Source organism: Myxine glutinosa, chromosome 11, assembly GCF_964187855.1.
Source record: "Myxine glutinosa chromosome 11, kmMyxGlut1.1, whole genome shotgun sequence".
In the NCBI taxonomy this organism is placed as follows: Eukaryota; Metazoa; Chordata; class Myxini; order Myxiniformes; family Myxinidae; genus Myxine; species Myxine glutinosa.
Window position 1 is genome coordinate 24,098,321 of NC_136271.1, and position 27,753 is coordinate 24,126,073.

Sequence of the window (27,753 nt, forward strand, 5' to 3'; positions counted from 1 at the left end):
GCCTCTGGTACGCAACACAGGCCTCTTGAGCAGACTGTATACGCAGACGCTGCTCGTGTCACTACCGACCCCAGACTTCAGCATGCCCTACAACGTGGTGTGCCTCACGTGCACCGTGGTAGCCATAGGCTTCGGGTCATTCCACAACATCCTCACACGCTCCTTCCGCACCCGTGACCCATCGCAAGCCTCAGGCATTGTGCGCCACCTAGCCAATCTCATCAGGCGCTGGCGCGGCGTGCCCTTGATATGACAGCCATGGCAATATAAATGATGGTCAAGCCCACAAGATGCAACAGCACGAGTTGGTCATGCCACAAAACAACCATGTCCCATCTATAATCTAGAAGATGCAGCACAGATTATTGTACTGTTCATTGAAAACTGGTTTAACCACTTTGGAAAGATGAGCCAAATTGAATTGATAATTATTTGGCTTCCAACCCTTAGATGTAGAGTAGCAGACATTTTGTGGATTCAAAACTTCCCTCCACTTGTCCAGTTCAAGGTCAATAGGCTACTGATGAACAGCAATTCAATTTTACTAAAGACAGGAGCCTCTGATTGAGGCCCAAACATTGGTGAATTTTTGAAAAGGTTTTTTAATTATTTATTTTGAGAAATTTTTGGTTTCCTTCCTGCTCATACACATGCAATTCTTTTCATTGAATGACAATGCAATGGATAAACAGTTCATATTGTTCTGCATTGGACCATAAAATTTTGGAGCAGACTTTGCTTTTTGCCAAAAACAAGCCTTTACTCATCTTAAAAGATAAGGACCATAAATTCATACACCTCGTAAATAATCACAACTTGCTAAACTTGGAACACAAATATTATCAGTTTCAAAATAAACCTGGCGCAGCAGTTGATCAACTACAAATTATATGAGCAAGTGCTTCACGTGAACAACATTCTACAAAGAAAGGTCAGTTGAACATGTTGTTGATCTGCTGCGTTACCCTGATGAAAGTTGTCCGCCGGCTGAGCTCCTTCAATTTCGAAGCACCGACGTACGTGCACGTCGACCGTACTCCGCCCAAGATATCTCGCACGGTGTTCTCGACATCTCCTCGACACTCCACTTCGATGGTCTTGCCTTCGGAAGCGCTGCACGTGGGCAAAATGTCACTTGCAATTCTATCTAGTACAATCTCAACAGGTCTTCATTTCTTCAAGAACAGACCGAAAGGTGACAAACCAATTCTTAAAGCCTCTACACTCTGTTTAGCTGAATGGCCACCCAAAGGAGAAGCATGGGATCCTTCAGATTATCATATCGACAAACAATTGTGATGATAATTCAAGTTTTAGTCCAGGCCTCAAACTCAAACTCCCACTTCCTTCAGACTAACAGTTACTCATTGTTATGGGCAAAAGGTTGTCTGTATGTCACAGGCCAGCCATAAGAACAAATCGGTGTTACACCAACCATAATAACCCCTGCCTGGTCTACTCCTGTCATTCACGATCTCAAAACTGACCGGTAGTCTGCAACACCTCCAGCGTATTTGCGCATGGCGGTATCCGAACTCATGCCGTAAAACAACTTCATCTTCTTGCCGTTCCGCTCAATGATGGAACCCGCACACTCTGTGTGCCCGGCGAACATTCCACCCAGCATGACAAAGTCTGCACCAGCTCCTGTGGAAGTCACAGTAATCCCACATATAGCAGAACGCATCAACTTGGAGCATTACATGACTAGTTTGATTCCAAAACGCGATAAACAATTTTATGTTTCGTGAATTACCAGCAGCCTAGCTCTATGCTCCATGGTAGCAGATTCATGCAAGCAAAATGTTTTTCTTCAACACTACCAACATCATGTAGTTCCATATATAAAAACTCCAGTGTCTGACAACCCAATCGAGATATCTCGTTTTGGAATCGAACTCTTCATAATGCTCCACAACAAACCGTGTACGCATTGATGGAAGGTGTGTGTATTAGGATCCGACCCATTTTGCAGCTATAAGTAACCATGATATGTAGTGATGCGTTCATTTGTTTGTTTGCAGGACTCATATCCAGGTGATACCAAGATCAGTGTGCACTGCGTGTCACATAGTGCATGTGGAAGCCAAAGCTGTCTCAAATTAAATCGTGTTTTTCAGGCAGCATTGCTCACCCTCTCCGTGATCTAATCCAGGTTAAATGGGCACCACAGCTGCCATTTCAAAATCCTTTAAATTAATGATTCCCAAATTTCCTCTTTTGGGCAGAATAATTCCATCTTACAATGGGACTGGAAATTTTTGGGGGATTTCTTGATTATTTATGCTCGGCCATTTTAGAATGCCGATTCTCCGTGTATTCCAACTTGAACACATGGCCATATTTCACAATGACCACAATTATGCCGACAATAGCATTTAAAGAGCATACTGTAAAAACATCGTTACCGAAAGCTTTTGACACATCTCCAGGACACGTGCAACCTCCATCCTGTATGCAGGTGACGGCAGAAAAAAGGAAGTCAGGGAAAATACATTTGCATAAATACGAATACAAAAAATACATCACACCATTATTAATACAGTAATTAATTCCAAGTTCATAGCACATTTACAAAGAAGACCAAGCCACCTACCTGTCAACAATATCCATTTATATTATCAGCTCAATATTGTTATGAATGTTCACACCACCTTTCATATCATTCCACAAAGTCGTGCCTACCATTACAAGTCCCTGTCGAACAATGTCAGAGTATGTTCAGTTACCAAGTTTCTTGTAGAGCGCTCGCCAAGTGGCTTAAGCACTCGAGCAAGCACTTCATTCAAAACCGTGGATAAGGAATGGCTGGCTTGGCAAGCGCAAGCTAGCTGCTTGGTAACTGAACACACCTCTGCTGTCAGTACAAGTAAGAGAAAATGTAAAAGTTTCACAGCCGAATTTAAACTGATTGTTGACAAAAAGGTGGGCTGATTTCTGGCGAAGAGGATGATAACGATACGGATTGCAACAGACCTGCTGACCTGAGCTGCTTCAGCTATTTCACAGCGGCACAGAAAACGAGGACTTTATGGGCTTTACACAAGATGATTTACCGGTACCTTAAATACCTTTGGAATTGATGTACACTACTGGTCAAAAGTTTTAGAACACCTCAATTTTTCCAGTTTTTTTAATTGAAATTTACGCAGTTTAATGTCTCAATGTACTCTGAAATTAAGCATAGAACAAATAAACAATTGGAGATAAAAAAGAAATCATAGAATCATTTTGTTTAGCAAAATTTAATTTAAATTTTTGACTCGGCAAAGTAGCCACCTTTTGCAGATATAACCGCCGAACACACTCGTGGCATTCTTTCTACAATGGAAATCAAACATTGTTCGGGAAGTTCTTCCCAACACTGTTGCAGAAGTTCCCACAAATGTGTTGCACTTGTAGGTTGCTTTGCTTTCACCCTTCTGTCCAGTTCATCCCAAACCAGCTCGATGGGGTTTAAGTCTGGAGACTGTGCTGGCCATTCCATGATTTGAAGCCTACCCTCTTGTTCTTTTCCTCGAAGGTAGTTTTGACATAGCCTGGAGGTGTGTTTAAGGTCATTATCTTGCTGTAGGATGAACCCCTGACCATCTAGGCATATACCAGAGGGTATTGCATGGCGCTGCAAAATGCTGTGGTCGCCCTTTTGGTTCAGGGTGCCAGTCACTCTGTGCAAGTCGCCGACTCTGGATCCAGCAAAAGAGCCCCAGACCATCACGCTTCCTCCTCCAAGACCTCCATGTTTGACATTTGGTGTCACACACTGAGGAACCATCCTTTCGCCTACTCGACGGCGTACAAAAACCCTGCGTGATGAACCAAAGATTTCAAATTTTGATTCATCGGTCCATAAGACCTTCTTCCAGTCTTCAGTAGTCCACTGGCGGTGCTTCATGACCCAGGCAAGCCTCTTTTTCTTATTTTGCCATCTTAACAATGGCTTTCTTACTGCCACTCGACCTGTCAAACCTGCAGCTCGAAGTCTTCTCTTCACAGTTGAAACTTGAGATTTGCTTACTTCAACCAGTGTTAAGCTGTGCTTGAAGCTGTTGTCCTGTGAGCCGCCTATCACGCAAGCTGTTGACTCTCAGAAACTTGTCTTCTGATTCTGTTGTGGCTTTGGGTCTGCCAGACCTCTTTCTGTCAGTTTCCTCCAGTTTCCAATATACTACTTCCTGCATTGCAATGTTGTTCAAATAATGCTTTAGAGGGTGTAATAACAATTTGTTCCAATACTGCTTTTATACAGACAGGGGGTTTGTAATCAAGTAACCAGCAGAGGTTGGGACACCTGTAGGAATTGTTTGCATCAACTTTCAAGGCTTAATTTACTTACATTGCTGCAGAACAGCTGTAAGTTGTTAACCTATTACATTACTTGTTCCCTGAAGAAGACCTTTTTTTACATTATAACTGTGCAATTTACATTATTTTCCTGTTTTTGCTCACCTAAACTTCTTTTTTTTTTTTTAACCTCGAGCAGTTTCCTGCTTACCTTTGTACCATTTCAGGTTATTCACTGGACTTGAATTGCTTAAATTTCAATAAAAATTGGAAAAATTGAGGTGTCTAAAACTTTTGACCAGTAGTGTATATATAGGTACAACATGCAACATTTTTTTTTTTTTTTTAATGCAAAAGAACTGCAATTTAAGATATTACATTTAAACTTGTAAAAAATTCCTATTTTTGCATCTCCTTGATCATTTAACTTGACCCGCTGTGGTTATGTTACATTACATATGGTGAAATATAACCCGCAGTTGGCATTTTTAGAACAAATATAATGCATACGGTTATTTGTGTGAAAATATGGTATATATAATACATTTTTCTTACAAAAGTGTCATCAAACAAAAGGTGACAAGATTTTCAAAGACCACCAATGTTGAATTGAGGTATCTGATTGAATTTGTTTTTGACAAGTGGAAAGAAGGAAATCTCCTTTATCAGAGGGTTGGACAACAAGGATCAATTTCAAATGTAATGTTGTAAAGTGATGAAAAATGTAAAATAAGCATTTCATAAATGTGCTATCGGTAAACTATAAAATAGATAACTAGAACGGTACTCTTCGACATCAACTGATATGCCTCCGCCCACATTATTATATCATTATATGTGCAGTGCATTCAGAAAGTATTCAGACCCCTTCACTTTTTTCACATTTTGTTGTGTTGCAGCCTTATGCTGAAATTGTTTAAATTCATTTTTTCCCTCATCGATCTACACTCAATACCCCATAATGACAAAGAGAAAACAGGATTTTAGAAAGTTTTCCAAATTTATTGAAAAGAAAAAACTGAAATATCACATTTACATAAGTATTCAGGCCCTTTGCTATGACACTTGAAATTTAGCTCAGGTGCCTCCGATTTCTCTTGATCATCTTTGAGATGTTTCTACACCTTGATTGGAGTCCACCTGTGGTAAATTCAATTGATTGGACATGATTTGGAAAGGCACACACCTATCTATATAAGGTCTCACAGCTGACAATGCATATCAGAGCAAAAACCAAGCCATGAGGTCGAAGGAACTGCCTGCAGAGCTCAGAGACAGGATTGTGCCGAGGCACAGATCTGGGGAAGCCAACAAAAAATCTCTGCTGCATTGAAGGTTCCCAAGAGCACAGTGTCCTCCATAATTCTTCAATGGAATAAATTTGGAACAACCAGGACTCTTCCTAGAGCTGGCCGCCCGGCCAAACTGAGCAATCGGGGGAGAAGGGCCTTGGTAAGAGAGGTGACCAAGAACCCGATGGTCACTGGCTGAGCTCCAGAGATCCTGTGTGGGGATGGGAGAAACTTCCAGAAGGACAACCATCACTGCAACACTCCACCGATCTGGGCTTTATGGCAGGTGGCCAGACGGAAGCCTCTCCTCAGTGAAAGACACATGAAAGCCCGCTTGGAGTTTGCAAAAAAGCACCTAAAGGACTCTCAGACTGTGAGAAACAAGATTCTGTGATCTGATGAAACCAAGATTCATAACCAGCGCGACTCAGCGTGCTCCGCACGCCTCACCACACGTCGTTTCAGAGGGATAGGCATCTTTGACCATTTCGGTGTGTTTTGGGTCTTTTAGGGTATTTTGGGTCTTCGGGGTGTTTTGGGTCTTCGGGGTGTTTTGGGTCTTCGGGGTGTTGTGGGTCTTCGGGGTGTTGTGGGTCTTCGGGGTGTTTTGGGGTGTTTGGGGTCTTTGGGTCTTCAGGGACTTTTTGGACTTCAGGGTATTTTGGGTCTTTTATGGTATTTTGAGTATTCAGGGGTCTTGGTTGTCTTGGGGGACTTAAAGGGTCTGAGGGGTCTCAGCAGTCTAAACATAATTAAGAGTTCATGAACTGTGTTTTGGGTGTTAATTTTATTTGAAGAAGAAGAAGTCATTTTGGTCACATATAAACATAACCATATATGTTTGCTCTATTATAATAAGATAAAGATATATACTTGTACCATGTTTTGTCAAAATCCCATGACTGGTTAACAAGTTAGCTTGGTAACAGATTTTTTTTAAACTAACGGGACCTCTGACCTTTTGACTCCAGAATATAATCCGTTTATCTTAAAATAATTATGCATGAACTAAGTGCGGCAATGGTGGGCATGCGATCCACTGCTCCACCTCATGACGCCATTGCTGCCTGGCTCGTACTGTATTAAATATTTTCATGTGCAGTATTTGGCAAAATTTGGTTTCGAATAATTTATCTGCGTGAACACACCTTCAGACGAAACAGTGCAGTTAACAATAACATACAAAGTATGATGTTGGCTTTAATCAAGGTCCATACCGAAATAATATGGCCGCCAAGACCATGAGCGGCATCCGCACACTCGATCACAGCGCTCAGCTGTGGGTATCCCACACCAGTCATCCTGCGAGTTGTACACACAGAACCTGCACACAATCCGCGGACATGGAACCATTGGAGGTTTCTGGTTTTCAAGGAACCATTTTATGAGCTGAACTGAATACAACATTCTTCGGACCTCCGGCCCACCCTACTAAATGCGCCCCCCCCCTCCCTCCCTCCAATTAAAATGGTTTTATGGCAAAGCAAAACTTTAAATATTGGCAATCCTGATTTTTTTTTTCCCCTTTAAACATTTAAAAGTTTGCGTAATCAACTCTAAGTGACATCAACTTCAGTTTGTCTTCACACAAAGATCTTTCTTTTTGATCTTTTATACCCCCGTTAATTCACCCCAGATCCACTTTTTTGAAATACCGACTTCTTTCCTGGAAGCCCTAGCAGTGTCCATGTGTTTTATACTTCTCCCACCCACCACTTCCCATGCCTCCTCCCCCCAAGCCCTCTCCCTCCCACAGATCTCCCGATGTCGCTGCTCTGAAATGTTGTGCTTGTGTGCTTCCCCCTCCCTCCCCCATTTTTGTGATTAATGTTAGCTCTTACACGAGCCTCGATCTTGTATACAAAAAATATATATATATGAAAAATGATCAGATTCTCTGAACAATAAAGATCCAAAATATGATGAAAGTAGAGCAAAGATGACATTTACCTGAAAACGAATACTGTTACAGCACAAGAAAATTTACAATTTATTTGACTGATAAAAGCATAATCTGTGGAAGGAGCACTGGATGAAAGGTTTATTTATTTATTTATTAAATGCTAAATTTTCACAAGCTCAGATACCATTCATCATGCTCTTTGTGCATTGGGCTTAAGCTCAGAGATTAGTTTATTGTACATTTGCAGAAGCTTGTCGATAGCAAGCTTATAGTATTTGTGGTGATCGTTACAGTATTCATGTTGTTGGTATTCAATTCCACAGTTATTGTGTTCTTAATGCTGCACGAACAGCTAGGCCGACAGCAACACAGACTTGGTGATGTAGCCTAAAGTGTCGTTATAAACCATGTGAGAGAGTGCTCGTCATACCTGGGCCAATTCCAACTTTGATAATGTCAGCTCCTGCCAGCAGCAGCTCCTCCACCATCTCTCCCGTTACGACGTTTCCTGCCTGTAGTCACGGAAAAGAAAGCACATTCAGGATCGAGCTTCTTTTACACATCGGAATCAACTTCAATAGAGTCATCAACAATCAAGTTAAATGAGCAAGGCAAGTTATTCATGCTGCATGAAACCCCCTTAAGTTACCTTTTTAGCTGTGACGAGCAGCTCTATGAGAGGACCGCGTTGTTGTTCTTGTTGTTGGGGTGCCTTTTTGAATAGCGCATGCGCATACACTCGGACGTGCGTTGGTATGAGGTAAGAACATCGTGGACTAAAATCGCGATTTGTTTGAAGAAACCAGAATAAATTTAGCAACAAAGACAACATGAATGTTTTCATATCAATCTCGTTTCACAGAACTTGACACAAATTAGGTGTAATTATTGAATAGCGCATGCGCATACACTCGGACGTGCGTTGGTATGAGGTAAGAACATCGCGGACTACGCTAGTGCATGCGTATAATTTAATGACCGGTCGAATTTGGTAGCGCATATTGCAACAGATATCCTCATGATTCTACACGTCGCAGCTGGTGTCCACACTGTGGTCATTTTTCTCTTGTTTTGATTAGATCGTGTCACCGGGTTCACTCCCTTACAATTTTTCTTATTTTGTAAGAGCATCCAGGTACAAGGTACCGATTATTTTCACTTTGAATCGTAGTAATGCATGGCAGATGTGAATAAAGTGTTGCACATGAGCTTTCCTCTTTGCGATTTCCTCTTCGTGACTCGCATCCAGGCCGATTAACACCAACGCTGGCTGGATGGACCGAAATACTTTACTCCCTGTACTGTCAATTTATTGGTGGTCTTTCGCGCGCGCGGAAACCGGGGAAGTACTCGAGAACCTTATCTCTTGTAAAACAAACAGAGTTTATTTCCCAAAACAAATAAAACGGAAGATTGAATCTGACAGTGGGGAATTCAATGACGAGATGGGAGGGAAGAAATGGAGTATGTAAGGAATCAATAGATAATTATACACAATGAGGTGTGTGTGTGTACCAGTGTGTACCCCGGTTTAGAATAGGTACACCGTATCCCTGCGCATCGTAAGAGGCGACCAAGGGTTGGCGTCAGGAAGGGCATCTGGCCATAAAAATATTGCCTCAAACAGGGAACCATGATTGTCATGGGGCCCGCAAGGCTAACCCCCGCTCCAGCGGGGAAAATGGCCTTAAAACGATCATTCATTCATTCAATGAGGTAAAATAATTCGAAAGAAATCTAAGGCGCAACACACCAGATTCGATCACAGACGGGGAAAGGGAATGAGAACCGGGTGGGCTTATATCTGGTGGTAACGTAGGAGAAGTTGAGCAGTCTCGAACAGGCGAAAGGACGGAGATGCAGGCAATGGGGGTAACGAAATGGCACAGGGCGAAGGCAGGCTGGCAGAGCGATGAAGCGCTCCTTTCCTAATGTGAGGCAAACCTTTTTCTGGCACAATGCCAATTCTCCCAAGACTCCACCAAGGTGCTCGCTATTCTCCTCAGGCTCGACCAGGACATTCACGATTCTCCTCTGCCATGAAAGCCCTCAGCGTGCTTTATTTTTACCTTTTCCGAGCACACCGAACCAGCGCGGCAGAAGCTCATTGATCCTACACTTCACTCCCGACCACACTCAGCCTCCCTCTCTCCTTTGCTTGGCAGAAGCCCCATGATCTTCCTCGCTCTTCCAACAAAACAAAGCTGTTATTATTTTCAACCTCACCCAGGGCATTACAAGAGGCTTTTCATACGTTTATTTAACTTTAAATCCTAGCTATTTAATGCAATGCACCATTCTCCGTGTGGTGCATGTTCAAACCAAGCAATACTTAAGCTGACATGTCCCTGCTTATTACATCGAGATTGGCTAACCACTCGTTAACGGACCACACTACTCTATACATTTTTATCTGCTGTCAGTTAATCTCTACCACCTCCCACCCCCTATAGACATAATAAAATCAATCTCACACACACACACACACACACACACACACACACACACACACACACACACACACACACACACACACACACACACACACACACACACTTTAAAAGGGAAACTAGAACGGTACACATCGATGTCGCGATGTTACACATTAATCATTACATCATTAAACATACTTGTACCAAGTTTGATTTCCATCCCTTCAGCTGTTGTCATCACATATTTAGCCGATATGACCTCTGATTTTTGACCTTCGATGCCAAAATCTAATAAGTTCATATTTTCATCATAATATATACTTGTACCAAATTTAGTCAAAATCCCATCACTGGTTCACAAGATAGCTCGGTAAAAATTTAAAAAAACCTAATGGGACATAATGTTCGTATTTTTTACCTAATTTTACCTCTGACCTTTGACCTCATAATCGAATTGGTTCATATTTGCATCATTATACATACTTGTACCAAGTTTGACATAGGTCCCTTCAGCCGTTCTCAAGTTGTCGCGGCAACAAAAAAGCATTACAGACTCTGACCTTTGACCTCTTGAGCCCAACATCTAATAAGTTAATCTTTGCATCACAACACGTACCTGTATCAACTTTGGTCAAAATCCTATCACTGGTTTACAAGTCATCGCGATAACATGATTTTTAGCTCACCTGGAACGAAGTTCAGGGGAGCTTATGGGCGCGTTGTCTGTCCGTCAGTCCGTCCTTCCGTGAACACTTGAAACTTCTTCTCCGAAACCACTGATGTGATTGCGATCAAATTTGGCACAAATGATATTTGTTGTGTTGTGACTAAAGTTTGTTCGCGGCACTAAGAAATCAAAGTCTATGAGGGTTTACGATGGGTCAAAGTGGGTCCAGGTTTGACCACCCAAAATAGGTATTTGCTTTCTTCTCTGAAACTACACACACAATTTCGATGAAACTTGACCAGAACCTTCACCACCCGTGATGTACCAAAGTTTGATCACAGCATTAAAAAAAAATCTGCCCCTTTAGGGGTCTACGGGGGGTGGGGGGAGGTTGTCCCCCAAAATAGGTATTTGCTTTCTTTTCAGAAACTACACACGCAATTTCGATGAAACTTCACCACAACCTTAATCACCCATGATGTACCAATGTTTATTCAAGGCATTAGAACAATTGGGGGTCTTAGGAGGTATATGGGGTTGGGGGAGGGAGGGTTGCCCCCCAAAATAGGTATGTTTTTCTTTGTTTGTTTAAAGTCATGTTTATGTTAGTATGATTCTACATGGTGCCCTGTCTTCTAGCAACCAATGAAATTGGTTTAAAATACCCTGTCAGTGCAGTATACCGTTTATTCTACCAGGTGAGCACCAGGAGTGTTGCCCCTATGTTTAACTCACGACCTCTGACCTTCGACCTGGTGATCCCAAAATCGAATCAGTTCATCTTTTCATCATTATAGATACCTGAATCAAGTTTGACTTGGATCCCCACAGCCTTTCGTAAGTTATCGCGGGAACGAAAAAATATCACGGACGCACAGACAGACAAACAACCCTAAAACATAATGCATGTACTGTGCTTTCTTGCCGTTGCTGTTGGTTTGCATAATGCCACATTTGGTGAAGTTGAGCGCTACAGGATGGATTTAATTTCCCCAGACAACTGCCTGTCATCTTCTGTGGTTATTCTCGCCACCACCATGGCTAGCTTTTCCATATCACTGTGGACGTGTGCATTTGCGAGTAATACATATTACATAACAGAGGGTGACCGAATTAAAAGTAGTTGTTTTTTTATTTACAAAATCGAGGCTCATTACATGCAAGAGCAGGGTGGGGTGACTAGGGTATGAACAGACACAACAAGCAAGAAAATGAATAAAAAGGAAATGAGGGACAACAATAATCTGCAAGTAAAGAGGGGCAGGGTCAATAAGCTTCAAAAATGTTTTTAAATCCCATGGGCAAGAATGGAGGATGACATGAGATGACTGTGCCTTCCTTCTTGAGGCCCTGGACGGAAGACTGGAAGAGAATAGCCTCAGGAAGGCAGTTCCAAAGACGAGAGAAAAGAGGAACAAAAGAGTTGAGGTGTGCAGTGAGCCTGGATTTTGGAAGATTAACTCAGAACGTAAGAAAGCATACATCCTGCAGATGCTAGCTAGAGAGGGGGATTGAAGGGCTGAGGAAGCTAAACCAGAGGAGAGGCAGTAAACGATAAAGGCCACAAACCTGCCTGTGATGTGAGAGCAACATACCTTGTGCTTCAGTCTGACTGTGGAGATTAAAAAATAATAATAATAAAGGACATTTTGGCAGTTATTGAGATTATTTTTTTAGGGGATCTTCCAAAATGTAGGCTCACTGCACACCTCAACACTTTTATTCCTCTTTTCTCTCGTCTCTGGAACTGCCTTATTGAGGGTGTTCTTTACCGCCTCTCCTCTGGACCATAAGACTCATCATAGAGCCAATTCGCTGCCAAAGCACAAATTACAAATACAGTATTTGACACCACCCCATTCCTTCGTCTTTACTTCTTTTTAAACTGCACTCACCATAATGGTATGTCTGAGAAACCTGCTTCGCACATCCTTCACAAACTCCACAAAGTGTTCGGAATACCCATTGGCAACATCCAAGCAAATGTACTGTACTTTTGGCACAGCTTCAAGTATCGCACATAGCCGCTCGAAGTCTGCTGCACCACTACCCACACTCACTGCAACATGCTGTAAAAAAAACAAAAAAAAAAACATGTACAGTGAGAATTGGAGAAAAATAATAGTAACCACACCTGCAAGCAAAAACAGATCGAGTAATATATTAAGTTACTGTGTTTTCATGAAAACAAGCATTCTGAGTATTGCGCTGCAATACATGTCCCCTACCGGCAGTCTATCGTCCGGAAAACTGTTGGGGAAATTACGAAAGTTCAAAGTGCCATAACTTTGTCAAAAATGATCGAAACGTCGTGAAGTTCGAACTTGATCTGTAACTTATCATGAGGAAACCATGTACCAAGATTGAAATCATTAGCATTAAGAGTTTAGAAAAAAGTCCGAAAAACTGTTCTTTGCGTGACTGACTGACAGACTAGACTGACAGATTGACTGACTGACTGACTGACTGATGGAGGGACGGAGTGCAAACCTATAGTCCCCTCCGGTGTACACGAAAATTCATACGAAATGACTGCTGAACAGACATGGTTGCTATCATCACGGTACGAGTGGGGGGGGACCGGGAGAAAGGGGAGGGTGAAGGGAAGGGGACAAATTTACCTGTGCAAAGAGTGCTTTAACGTCAGCGTTAGCCAGGTAAAAACTGAACAAGTAATACCCTCTGCCACCACCACCACAAGGTGATGGTACACAGTACATACTCGACATGGAGAATCTACGCACCCCTACGCACCTGTCTTTGGTTTTCGCCAAGCATGTCTTCTGGTACTGTGGCCAAATAGCTCGACCGTTGACTCATCTGTCCAGAGCAAATTGTTCCAGAAGTGCTGGTCTTTGCCGAGGTGTTCATTGGCAAACTTTAGTCTTGCCCTGATGTTCTTTCTGTGGGGTTCTTAGAGACTTCTTTCAGCATCTTGCGGTCTGCTCTCGGGCTGAACTTGCTGGGGCGCCCTGGCCTGAACAAGTGGGCAGTTGTTTGGAATCTTCTCCACTTGTAGATGATCTTCCGGACAGTCGAATGATTGATTTCAAATTGTTTGGAGATCTTTTTAAATCCCTTCCCAGACTCGTAGGCATCTATAACCTTCTTTCTGAAGTCCTCAGAGAGCTCTTTTGATCTAGGCATGGTGATGCCGCACACTTCAACAACAAAGAGCAAGCCAAACGAAATGTCTGAGGTTTAAATAAGACAGATTCCTCCAAGATCCTCTCTAACGATGTTCTAATCATTTGCACCTGAGCTGGTGCACCTGATTCTAATTTTAGGTATTTGAAGTAGTGATAAATGTAGGGGTGTACTTACTTTTTCCACATGCAAAATTTGCATTTATGTTTATTTAAATTATACAATGGACTACAAAATGTAAATGTTTCATGATATTTGTTATATTATATCACCTTTATCTATCAATATTGTTGAAATGAAGATCAAATAGCTGTATGTTGAAATATGTTGAAAAAGTCAAAACTTTACATGGGGTGTACTTGCTTTTTCACGTGACTGTACATATCTGTTTCAACTAGTTAGTACAACATAAGAATAAAATGTCTGTTGGCCACATTTTGCTGGACATTTTCGACGCAAATTTCTTCAAACTTACATAGGGCGATGTATAAAGTATGGATTTTTTTTAGACAATCCCAAGTCAACCTTTTCCAAACAGCACCTCTGTCTTCTAGTCTTGTTATTGTTGTTCTCTCATCTTCCTTGTAACATGCCCCATCCCACATAACAGTGCGATGACCCCCCCAAAAGCATAAAGGCAAACTGCATCCTTCCACCCTTTTAATCATGGTCATTCATGGTGGTGGCTGCCCAATGATACCGATAGCCATACCTGGAGAGTCTCAGGGTTCCCGGAGGCAAAGTCCTGCCATTCGTCCACAGTGTAATGCTTGTGAATGGCTGTGAACAAGCAATGCTGGAGGCCAAGTAGGACGTATTAGTAAGTACCTGTACTTGCATAAGTGCAGACATTCACGCAAGCCTTCACAAATAATTTCACACAGATGTAAACAAACCGTTGAGACATTGACCTTCACGGGCCAGGAGCACAAACTCACTTGGGTTTGAAATTTTTTACATTTAAACAAACCATGGACAGCTATTGTAGGCTTGATAAAAAACAACTCTTATGGTTGAGGTGTGTATGTAAACCAGCACTTTAACCTTCAGTCCTGAACAAATATTCCTGCTTTCAAGATTCATCAGCAATATAATCAGCTTTTTTTTAAATGTAAAGTTTATGGCTAGGCCAAAATAAATGGATGAAACTACAGAAAATGGATACTCTGATCATATGCCTCATTTTCATAAACCAACACATCATCAATGACATGAGACTAGACTAGTAACAGGCATCCACAACCATTCTTGACCATGTTGCGGAACGTTGGCAGAGTCCCTCACTTTTTTTTCTTCTGCCCTCACTTTTTCACCTTTATTTGCTTTAAAATTCATTTTCTCCACTTGAGCGATTGTCACAAAGCTTTCATCATAGGAGCGCCCACCCATGGAGAATTATTTTAAAGTTACGTGATGATTGGATAGAAAAATGTGGCCATTGCTACAAAAAGTCTGTTTTCTGTAGGCATGGGTTGCAGGGTGTTTCGCGTATCATGAAAAAACGGCCTCGACAACAACCTATCTTCACTTGGCCTTGGGCCGAATTAACAAATCGACAAGATGATTAACCAGAAGGGAGAAAGCCTCGATCAAGCTGAATTTACCAACCTGTTAGCATGAAACAAATTTTTTTTATCTTTTTTTATTTAGTATAATATTGTTGCGGATATGGGATTTGGCCTCCATCCATATCCGCTTGTAAATATTCCCCTATTTCCCCAATACTCCCCAACTATCCCCAATCCCCCATTCCCTAGTCCCATTGTCTGTAAACAACACTCTGTAGCCCCGACCTTCCCCTTTTTCCCCCATTAAATGTCGTGCCCAGGTTCACCGCATCTCACGTAGACAACTATAGGACATCTTGCTAGTTATTCTTAGTCTATGTCAGTTAAGGACTCGTTTCCATTAATTCTGACTCTTCGTTGCACCAGAATGTGATTGTATGGCACCAGTAGTAAGTTTAGGACCTCCCCATACCTCCCCGCATCTCTTCCCCATGAAGGAACTACAACAACAACAACAACTACAACAACAGCGGGGGCGGCGCGGGGAGTGTGCGTCCTCACTCCGGCTTGGTTAGCCGCCATTGCCCATGTGCTCCGACGGGGTTACCACACAGGGGCTGACTGTCAGCTCCTCGTCAAGGGCGGAGCCCGGTAACCCCCCCGCACCCAATAAGAAGCGGCGGACCGATTCCATCTGGGGCGGAGCTAACGAGCCGAGGGCGTGTCACTCCCCGCTGGATATACGCAGCCACTTACCGGAGGTGACGTCAGATGCGCCCCAGCTACGAAGGAGAACGGACGCCACCTCCAGCGCGACGATACCTACCCGCATCTTTGGACCGGACCGGGTCGATTCTGCCCCTGAGCCAAGGTGCACCTTGAGCCATCGATTCTGCCCTTCCTTGCCATCAATCCCCGTGTGAGTGTTTTGTCCCGTTTGTCTGTGGTCTGTCGGGGCTAAGATAAGACCGTGTATAAGTGCCCACCTTTCTGTGCTGTACCTCTTGTGCCGTGTAATCTAAACATTCTGCATATCCCATATTATATCCTCCTCTGGAGGTCTTGAGAACTGTACCCCTGGTGTCGTGTCATTTAACCCAGCCGTTGTGTCCTTTCCTTCATTGATCTAGCGTAGCACGATTCGGCCAACGTTCGAGTATAATCGGGTAACTTGTGCGAACACGGCGGCCATTCCGCTCGGCCTAGCATAACATCTTAATAAGTCGTGTCCGTAACAATATATAGTATATATATTATATTATATAGTGTATATATATATATATAGTCATTCTTTTTTATACCCCGGTTTAGAATAGGTACACCGTATCCCTGCGTGTCGTAAGAGGCGACTGAAAGGGTTGGCGTCAGGAAGGGCATCCGGCCATAAAAACATTGCCTCAAAAAGGGAACCATGACAATTACAACTACATATGGTTAGGGTACAGCCAGAAGTACCCCGTGGGGGACCTCACTCCCTCTCGTCAAAACTCAAGGAGGGGAACCCGATCGAAGCAAGGGTGGAAATCACTCCATTTATGATGACGAAACGTCTGATGCCCGAAGTGGAGATCGGTTTCTGAGGTTTGGGACATGGAATGTAGGGACAATGACCTGGAGATCAGGAGAAGTGGTGGAAGTATTGGTCAGAAGAAGAGTGGACATATGTTGTGTGCAGGAGACGAGATGGAAGGGAAGTGGTGTGAGAATGGTGAAGGGTAGGCAGGGACAGAAATACAAGTTTGTGTGGCAAGGGTGCCCGGAAGGCGTGCATGGTGTTGGTGTCCTGTTTTCTGAGGAGTTTGTAGACAGTGTGGTGAGTGTGACTAGAGTGAGTGAAAGGTTTATGATGGTGAAAATGATGATTGGAAAGCTCTTGGTGAACGTCATCTCGGGATATGCTCTGCAGGTCGGTCGGAGCGATGAAGAGAGGGACTAGTTCTGGTGTGCGATAGAGAAGCTGATGGAAAACGTGAAAGACGAGGAAGTTGTTGTGGTAGGAGGAGACCTAAATGGATATGTGGGAAGGAGTATGGACTGTTTTGAGGGGGTTCATGGGGGTTACGGATATGGTGTGAGGAATGGAGAAGGTGAAAGGATTTTTTTGTTTGCTGATGGAGCTGTTTGTTGATTTGTAAAACTCAGTTCCAGAAAGAGGATAATAAGCTTGTTACATACACGTCAGGTGGGTCGATGACAACCGTTGACTACCTGATGGTGCATAGGCGAGATAGGGGGCACCTCCGGGACACAAAGGTGATCCCGGGGGAGGAGGCTGTTTCACAGCACCACTTGGTTATCTGCGGCATAAGGGTGAAAGGTGCGAGGAGAGCTCAGCGGGTGAAGTACCAACCGAGAATGAAGGTGTGGAGGTTGAAAGAGGTGACAGTGAGGGAGGCATTAAAAGAGAGGCCGAGTAAGGTAGAGGATTATGTGGTTGAGCTTGAAAGTGGTTGGATGTCAATGAAAGATAGTCTGTTGGGAGCCGTTGGTGAGGTATGTGGAGGGACAAAAGGACCACCAAGACACTCGGAAACATGGTGGTGGGATGATGAAGTTAGAAAGAGGATTGACGAGAAGAGAAAGAAGTTCAAGGAGTGGCAAAAGGTGAAGGGTACGGGGGCAGAAAAGGCAGAACATGAAAGTTATAAGGCAGCCAAGAAGGCTGCAAAGAAAGAGGTAGCAAAGGCGCAGGAGGCATGTAGGAAAATGTTCGGAGAACGCTTGGATTCGGAAGAGGGTCAGAGAGTGGTATTCAGGATTGCAAAGCAGATAGCGAAAGAGAGGTGTGATGTGATTGGGGTGAATTGCTTGAAAGATGAAGTGGGACAAATCGTTGTGGACCGAGATGGAATTAAAGGAAGATGGAAGAGATATATGGAAATTCTGTTGAATGCAAATAATGAATGGGACGGCAACATCGAGAGTAACCCAGTTTTATGACCGGCAGAGAAGATAACTGAGAAGGAAGTTGAGGAAGCGATAAAAGCAATGAAGAGTAGAAAAGCAGGAGGGCCGACGGGAGTTGTGGGAGGTATGTTGAAGGCAGCGGGAAGTTGGGGTGTGAAGAAAATGACAGAGATCTGTAATCTGGTGGTGAAAGAAGGCCGCATTCCAGTGGATTTGGAACCGAGTACCCTCGTCCCTCTATACAAGGGGAAAGGTGTCCCTTTGGACTGTGGCTCGTATCGAGCGATAAAGTTATTGGAGCATGGAATGAAGGTATTGGAAAGGGTGTTGGAGAGGAGCATAAGGAAGAAAGTGAAGATCAACGAAATGCAGTTTGGATTGATGCCAGGAAGAGGAACGACAGACGCGCTTTTTATTGTAAGGCAGTTGCAGGAGAAGTTCATGGAGAAGAGGAAGAAGTTGTTTCTTGGGTTTGTTGATCTGGAGAAAGCATTCGACATTGTTCCACGTGAAGTAGTGACATGGGCATTGAGGAATTTAGGAGTGGAGGAATGGTTGATCAGAGTAGTGATGGCATTGTACGAGAGAGCGCGCACAGCTGTAAGGATGAAGGACGGGAACAGTGGTGAGTTTGAGGTGAAGGTGGGAGTGCATGAGAGGTCAGTACTAAGTCCACTACTATTTGTAGCTGTGATGGAGGTGCTGGCTCGGAACGTAAAGGATGGTTTACCGTGGAAGTTGTTGTATGCAGATGATCTGGTGTTGATTGCGGAAAGTATGGATGGACTGAAGGAGAAGATGAACAAGTGGAAGGAATGTATGGAGACAAAAGGTCTGAAGGTGAATATCGGAAAAACGAAGGTGACGGCAAGTGGTAAAGCATGTGGTGAGGTGGAAAGAACTGGGAAGTGGCCGTGTGCTGTGTGCAGGAAGGGTGTCGGAGTGAACTCCATTCAATGTACAATGTGTGCTGAGTGGGTTCCTCAAAAATGTCGTGGTCTGAGAGGGTCATTCACCAGTGTTGGAGCTACATTCAAATGTAAGGTGTGCACAGAGGGACCTGCAGATGGAGGAAATGTTGAGTTGGATCTTGGAGACGGCATGAAGCTGGAAGGTGTGAAAACATTTTGCTACATCGGAGACATGCTGAATGGAGAAGGTGGATCAGACTCGGCAACGGTTGCTCGAGTGAGATGTGCATGGAAGATGTTTCGGGAACCGAGTGGCGTGCTGACGAGGAGGGGAGTGTCGTTGAAGCTGAAGGGAAAGGTGTATGCTGCATGTGCAAGAAGTGTTATGATTTATGGGAGAGAGACATGGGTAATGAATGTAGAGCAGCAACGAAGGCTGGAAAGGGTGGAAATGCGAATGGTTCGGTGGATGTGCGGAGTATCGTTGAGAGAGAGAAAGACAAATGATGAATTGTGAAAGATGATGGGAATAGAACCAATGATTGATGCTGTGAAGAGGAACAGGTTGAGATGGTTTGGTCATGTGTTGAGGAAGAATGAAAGTGACTGGTTGAGCAAAGTGATGGAAATGAATGTGGAAGGAAGTAGAGGACGGGGAAGACCGAGAAAGACTTGGCTAAAGGTGGTGGAAGAAGAAATGCAGGCAAGGGGGTTAACAAGGGGAGATGCAGAAAATAGGGCAAAATGGAGAAGATTGTCATGGGGCCCACAAGGCTAACCCCCGCTCTAGCAGGGAAAATGGTCTTAAAATGCCTGTTGTTGTTGTGTTGTTGTTAGCACGAACAAAACCAAATAAACGGACAAAAGAGAAACCTGTGTTTCACTGTCTCTTTGTCTGTGAGCAGGATCTCAAAAGGTTATGGATGTATTCGGATTAACTTTGGTGGACAGGTTGGGTGTATGACAAGGAAAAATGGATTCGTTTGTGCAGATTCAGATAAGTTAATTTTTTTTATTTCTAAGTAATTTGTCACCATTGAGATGGGGTGAGTTTTATAGCCGACAATTTTTTTTTTTTTGATACAGGATCGAGGCTCGTGAAAGAGCTAACATTTATCACACAAAAAAAAAAAATCAAACAGACACACAAAACATATAATAAGGGTGGAGGTAGACAAGATGGGGAGAGAAGGGGAAGCACACAAACACAACATTTGAGAAAATGTGGAGCTGGTGTGACGAAAGGTAGAATGTAATGCTAAAGGTAGAATTGTGCTTCTGAAAGGTAGAATGTAATGCCATTTGGCTTTGCCAGGTATGTTAATTTCAACATCCTTTGGGGAACGTTGATATATTACGTCATATACCTGGTTGGGGCAAATTATCACACTTGATGATTGGGGGGGAACTGAAATTATGACAAGAGGGTGATGATATATGACGGGGGAGGAGGGAGGGGGGGTTCACGCCCCCCAGATCATATTGTTACATTTGTGGGGATAGAGGTGAAATATCTTAGTGAAGTCAGGAATGTATGGTTTAGCATGGACCGTGTGACACGGAGAAGAAGGCGAATCTCCATGTAATAAGTAGGGAATCTGTCTGGAATAAGATAGTATATGTGTCTCCATTCGAGGGGTGGAGCTATGCTAATTTGGTAGGGCTTAAGAATAATACCCAGTGTCTTGCCATCTTGGATTTTGACGTGGGTTGCACCCACACACCAAATTAGAATTCGGTCCTTCGCTTATGCACGCACACACGCACGCATGCCTGCACACACGGACGGAGGGGAAAACCATAGTCCCCCTTTCGCTTCGCGGTGCGATGGAAGACAATAAACCAGTGTCTCAATGCAATCTCTTCACTTCCATGGTGACAGACAGCTCAGACACTTAGAGTACTTCAAAATTTTTTAATACTTACATTATTTGCTAACTGGTATCTCCAACCAGGTAATACTATCCTCTTCAACTAAAGTATCAAACAATCCCGGCTACACCGCTGTTAGACTTTCGGTCGTTTGCCATTTATGACGATGGTTATTTCCATATTTCTCAAAAACAATCACACATACATTGATGAAAGCACACCGTAAAGAAGGATTTAAAGACGTCAAATGAAATTTAAACACTGAAGGAGGAATATGGTTTGTGATCACAATTTTCTTTGAAAAAGAATAAAAATAAAATATTTGCCCTCAGATAAATAAACCATGTAATTATCTGTCCTTTTACCAGAACTGAGAGCAGGACACACCTTACTGAGAGCCTTAGCCATGGAGAAAGTGCCCGTCGTATCCATGTTTGCAACGATGATGGGAATGCCATTGTAACTCTGCTTCGAGTTACGGAATGAAAATGTTCGCAGAAGATCCACCTGTGTGAGTACGCACTAGACAATGACTGACCGCAGCTGCTTTGAACAAGTCAAACTACTCAGGTGCAGAACAATATTACATCAAGTATTTTCTATGGGTATCCACAAAAAGGTTAAACTCAATCAAATATTGGCTGATTCTGCAATTACAAGAACAAACTTTTAACTTTGGGAAGAGTTATAAAACAACTGCTACAGGATCAACATATGTTGTAATTAACTGGGATGAAACAGACATATAAACAATGCCTCCATTTTATTCAATAAGCAATGGACCAGACATTCATTTCAACAAGAAACACAGAACTGCAGGCCATGAAATCCATTCGCAGTTCTGCCAACTGCAACTTGCTTATCTCCTCTGCATCAAAACTATATTTTCATTAGTGGACAGTTAACTGAGATGAGGGGAAGGAGTGGGAGGAGCGTGTCGGGTTAACGACAGGGGGGATTGGAGGGGGGTGGGGGTGTGGAGGGCCAACGACCAAGTGGGGGGGAACTGCAAGATGGGGCAATGGGTGGGGTGAGAGAGTAGCGGCCGGAACAAGAGTGTGGGCATCCTCTTGCAACCGACCAGCGGACATCCTCTTTGACCATAGTTGAACAACAGTGTGCAGTATCTACAAATACACCGACTACCCCTATTCATTTAATTTGTGTTACACTCAGCAAACATCGTGGGATCAATTCCTCAGAAATGTTTTGGTCGCGTCCCTGCTTAAGAATCACGTCATCAGTTCAGACGCACAGGTGGCCCCACAGAAACGCCTCACCTCACTCCTGCTGCGCAATGTGCTGCGTTTTGGTTTAAATAGAACATCCTTGAAGTCCAGTTTCAAGTCGCTGTCGATTCGAGGCATGGCTGTTGCAAAACAGCAGGAACTGCTACGATGATCCTACACACGTCGCAGTGATCCTTCGTTTGCTGTCCCCACCCCAAACACATGGAGCACAATGGAATCAAAATGCAAAATATGCACAAATTCATAAATTTCCAGCTCAATGGCTTGTTGTGTAATAAAGTGCATGGAAGTTTTTATACAAGGTCTGGACTTATCCTGCTCGGGTTTGGTTTAAGATAGCACTTCTAAAAATAGTAGCTCAACTAACCAATCAGCCCTTAGTTAACAACAGTGCGACGCGTAGTGTTGGTTCACTCAGTCAATTAGTAGCTGCTACGTAGTCACAGGCACTGTTCCCAATCTGCTTCATTCATCTGACAGGTACAGTAAACCGACACTGGGCGCAAAGATCTGGCTAGAGGTGCGGGTTGTTGACGGTGTGCATGGTCTTTTTTATAGAGTCGTCAGGTTTGGAGTTTTCAGTGGTGAGTTTTGGACGGATTATGACAAAACTTGGTGGATGATGATGATGAGTGATTTCCCTCTTTTGCACTTGATGAACAAGCAAGAACAAGCCAATTAGATTTTAAGGTTTGGATGCAGATGTAGCCACTCAATGTGATACCAAACAAAAACTGTCCAGCCTGGCCTATGCATGCACTTTGCAGAGTGCTGTTCTAGTCTAGTTTTAGAGGAATCTCCAATGACCAACTGAATAATTTCCAGGAATTCCCCCTTCTTGTTGACCTGCATTCCACACTACAAACAAGTGATTTGGGTCCAGTTTTACAAGTTCATTCAGGATCTTGTACACTGATGACATCCCCTCGACTCCTCTTGTTGAAAAAGCGAGTAAAGGTCCAAGGTCTGTAACCTCTCTCAGTAATGGTAAATCTTAGTTACATGTTGTCCCGTAAAACAAGTACAGTGCAAGTACAAACAAGTACAGTCATGCAACTTGGTTAAAAAAATTAAAATATTGTTCCATTTTAATTCGTTAAAGTTCGGCCTTGTCTTAATAGACACCTTTGTCTGAAGGACGCGGTTCAGTTTGGCGTTTTTAAAGGGGAACACAAACGCAAAAAAACAAAACCGAAAGTCTAACAGCGGCGTAGCCGGGCTTGTAAAATATTATAAACCACAAACACACATGATTAGCTTTTCAAAGAGTCGCTATTGCTGTTTATAACATTAAACAAAGAAATTTGGAGGAATCCAGACATCCGTGAGGTAAGTTTTACTTTCAGAACTGAGGGAAGATCTACTGTAATCTAGATTATACCCCACAAAGGTTGGGTTTGCACCATTTTGTTGGAAGAGACGTAACGCCGATGCTTTCGATATTTGATGGTCATTTTAACAATCGGTTTGTTTGCGTTTCACACTGAATGAAAAACGTAAAGGTAGAGCATGGTGATTGTGATATATGAATGAATGGCATACAGATCAAAATGGCGATGTGTGGAGAGTCATCCGCCGTACCGCCGTAATAACATCAGACGTAATCACATCACCCTGTCATGTGACCAGATACTCAGCTCTGATTGGTATACGTTTGAGGGGACATACATACATACATACATACAGACGGAGTGCGAGTGATTCAGACGAAGATGGTATTTGTGAAGATCGCAATGTTGGTAGTGCAGAGGAAATAGTCAGTCGAATGTTCACTACAGATTGTTAGGTTTGCTTCTCCATTCAATGAACAGTTTGTCAGAGATTTTGTATGAATTGATAAATCAGAAATATTAAACACCAGAAGAAATACGGCATGGCCGCGACAAGGAACGGACTCAACACCTACACCACCTAAGCATACGGTTGATGGGGAATTGTGGAGGGGATCGGGGAGAAGGTGTGCGATGGTGGTGGGTATTGTAGGTTGATGGTCGATAGGGGATGGAGGGAAAGAGTGTGAGGTAGTGCAAGATAACTGCTTTAATTGGCAGGCCAATGCTGTGGCATATTCTCGTGCGCGAGATCTCACGTGATCCCACTCGAGTCACAAGAACATATATAAATTATTTCACAAAACAGAACAGGAACAGCATTACATTAAAATTCTCCTTCAGAATGAAAATCAATTTAAAGATCAAGTTTGTCCGGATGTTTGTGTGGGATGGAGGTGGGTATTGTGGTGGTGATTGTTGATGGGCGATTGTGGGAATGCTGGAGGTGGGGTGGTCATGGGTATTGTTAGTTGTGATTTTTGAGGTCTTCGGATGCGTAGGGAAAGGTGGAGGCAATGTTAGCCAGCCCATCTGACGAGGTGAGATAGGTCGCCGGCAGGGAAGCACAGGTGTTCTATTCAGCACTCAAATTGCTCATGTCCAATCTGTCCATATGCTGGTAGCTCAGCAGAGATGGTGTTATGGCGTTACAGTTTCGACCGGCTGTGCCGTATCAATGTCCTGACCCAGTGGAGGGGGGAAGTGCGAGATTGGTCGGCGGCAGACCAACACAGGTAACACACTAGAATTACCCTTCAGAATCCATAGAATTACCAGTTATAACACGAGAATTACCCTTTACTAGCAACGGTACCCGCCCTACGGGCGGGGCTTCAATTGGGAAGCTCAAATGAAAAGGAAAAATATCAGAAATTGAAGGCTTTTTTATTTTAAACGATTCATATAAACATCCGTTGAATCATATTACACACAAATCATCAAAATCTAAACAGTACATGTAATGGCGCCCATTTTGAAAAAAAGATTGAATTCTGCAAAACGGAAGCGGCCGCTACACCTGTTTTTCAGTCGCTTTGCACACGCTGCCGTGTTACTTCGGAGCCGCACGTTTATATAGGAAGAGTTCGTCAGGCAGGAGTCGATCTACTCTCTCCTGGTACGTAGAATTTCAACAAAAGCCACATCACTGTTCATATCGGTAAATATTATTCCATCGTGTTTGGAAAAACTGGAAAATTGGAAAACTTGGAAAAACAATATAGCCTATTTTACTCCAGGGAGTCCCAGGAATACCCACCCAAAATATCGTTGCGATCGGTTCAGCCGTTTTTGCGGTACCTTCGAACAGACAGATAGACAGACGGACATTTGGTGAATTCTAGTAAAATAACATACTAGAATTACCCTTCAGAACCCATTAGAATTACCCTTTAGACCCCATTAGAATTACCCTTTATAACCCATTAGAATTACCCTTTAGACCCCATTAGAATTACCCTTTAGAACCCATTAGAATTAAACACCGTGGGTTACAAAGGTTCTTTTTCTTCGTTTTTGACGGACGGACGGATAGGCCTATAGTATTGATAAATATTGAAGCAGCTTTACCACTAGAAACAAATTAGGCCTTGTTTGAAATCTGCCTCCGAAACTATATTAAACTTATAACGATCAAAAGCGTCGTCTGTGAGGTAAACCTAAGCTCAGGTAACATTTGGTTAACCAGCAAACTCGTTACGCGACTCACTTGGGCTTTTAGGGCCCGCTCGAAGGCCTGCCTTTTTTACGATGAAAAAAGGTAAAAAGTCAAACATTTGAACAGCCTTGTACGTGCACCTTGACCCCATGGCAAAGGCACAACGTCTGTCAAGCCCAAGGCTGTCCCAATAACATTACACATGCGCCTCAACCCCAAGGCTGAAGCACATGGTCATTCAAACACATGCATCATGCCCCCGAAGGGCCACAATGCATGGTCATACCATTGGACCACTCCTCTCAATAGGAGTGAGTCCACTGACAAGGCATTACTCCTGTCAGGTAACCAGCAAACTCGTTACGCGACTCACTTGGCATCACAGAACGCACCTCACACAGGGCAAAGTACTTGGCGCGCAGCTTATGTCACTTCCCGTTTACAACGTTTGAGGAATCGACGCGAAATGTGTTCCGACTTTAATTTACTTTAGAATTTTTTTTACGTCTTGTTTAGTCCCAGGAAATAATTGCCAAACTAATTTTCATCCTTGAGACAGAAATATATTTATCCATGAAGACCATCGATATTTATATATACACTATTAATATTTATATCGATGATGAAGACAGACTATTAAGACGTTTTATTTTTTTTCATCGAATCAGCCATTTATTGTCCATACTCTGTACAAGGGTAAATAAAAATAAATAAGAATTCACATATGTAAAAAGAAATTCACATTTACGTCTTCATAATAATATTTTTTACCCCATGGGTTTGCGAAAAAAATCGTGGTTGTTGTTGTTTTACCGCGATCCCTCAATTTGGCGCAAAAATAGGTTGTTGTTGTTTTCAAATTTCAACACTACAGGAATACAAAACGCAAGACGTCTGCAGTCAGAATGGTCTTTATACACTTATTATTCTTATTTAACGGCCGCAAGTACTCTCACGCTCCTGTGGGTTTGGTCGGGGAGAGTTTTGGCCCAGGTCTTTCACGAACCGGCTGGCCAGGCCTCTGACTTGTGATCGTCAATCTAAACATCTGCCACGTGCTTATAAGATCACATTTATAGCCCAATCGCACCGAAATTCACCTCGTAATGATGTTTTGCCTCGTTACTAAGATTTTCAGGATAATTTAACCACACATGGGCTGACTACTGAACAAAAATTACAAACAGGATCACAAAAAGCAATGGCGCTCAAATCGTTTTTGAGGAGTTATTTTCACCGCGATAAAATGGCGGCGGCCGTCGCTAACCAGATGTAAGTCATGTAACCCAGAGTTCTTCTTCTTCTTCATGGAGTTTTATGGCGTTTTCAGAGCCGTGAGGCTCTATACACGCCACGCAACCTGAACAATCACTGTTTTGCAAAAAAAATTATCGAAAAGGAGGCCTATGGGACATCCATAAAACTATATAGGTCTCCCACACGCTTTCACAAAGTTTAGGACCGCCTTTCACAAACGAGGATGCTTCTGGTTTAAATGACCAAAAATGATGGGCAGGTCAGACCCACCGACCCCCTCCTCTCTAACGATTTTAAATAGGAGCAACCTCGGTCCGTCATTTTTAGCGACATACCATAAATAAGTGGGAGAAATCTTCGGGTTCCCTACAGTAGTAGAGGACCTGGCTTATTCATGTATGCACATAATTTAGGAGAGGATAACAACTGTTATAGGCTAATATGGCCCCAAGGAACAACTTGGGATGTGTGCCAAAATCTCTATCCGGGACGAAAGCCCGAAAATGATCACGCCCTTTTAAAAACGACCACGCCCTTTTTAAAATGACCACGCCCTTTTTCATCAGAAGTGCTACTTCCGACATAGCTGTATCTTCGAAACCGTTGGAGAACTTGGAGCTACAGATTTTCTGAGGTGCTCAAAATGTTCAGAATGGCCATGTTTAGGGGGATCATAGAAGAGTGTAAAATTTTTAATTTGATATTTTACGAGAAAATGGCTAAAAACCGTTAGGTCAACTTATTACCATACAACTACCTACATACTGGAATTGCCATATATTTATAACAGTTGAGTTATCCTCTCCTAATTATGTGCATACATGTCTAAGCCAG

General features: G+C 43.1%; 2 protein-coding genes across 4 annotated transcripts in view; one reads left to right on the forward strand and one right to left on the reverse strand.

Moving 5' to 3' along the window:
• The window catches only part of PIGT (phosphatidylinositol glycan anchor biosynthesis class T), a 31,969-nt gene extending 31,236 nt beyond the window's left edge, over positions 1-733 (forward strand). Inside the window, exon 12 of the mRNA XM_068130348.2 lies at positions 1-733. Within this exon, the coding sequence (XP_067986449.2) occupies positions 1-253 (253 nt within the window). The 3' untranslated portion in view covers positions 254-733.
• On the reverse strand, positions 583-26,181 carry LOC137410938 (GMP reductase 1). 3 transcript variants are annotated; one of them, XM_068096380.2, is made up of 10 exons: positions 26,036-26,181; positions 22,204-22,355; positions 21,311-21,430; positions 14,438-14,521; positions 12,474-12,647; positions 7,910-7,991; positions 6,794-6,900; positions 2,409-2,451; positions 1,488-1,647; positions 583-1,113 (listed from the first exon to the last, which is right to left on the reverse strand). In XM_068096380.2, the coding sequence occupies exons 2-10, from the start codon at positions 22,288-22,290 to the stop codon at positions 933-935; spliced, it is 1,038 nt and encodes a 345-aa protein (XP_067952481.1). In that variant the 5' UTR covers positions 22,291-22,355; positions 26,036-26,181; the 3' UTR covers positions 583-932. The 3 variants fall into 3 exon arrangements, with proteins under 3 accessions (XP_067952481.1, XP_067952482.1, XP_078642618.1); XM_068096381.2 differs by having other exon boundaries at positions 26,055-26,170; XM_078786492.1 differs by having other exon boundaries at positions 25,714-26,043.
• Between the last annotated feature and the right edge of the window lie 1,572 nt (positions 26,182-27,753).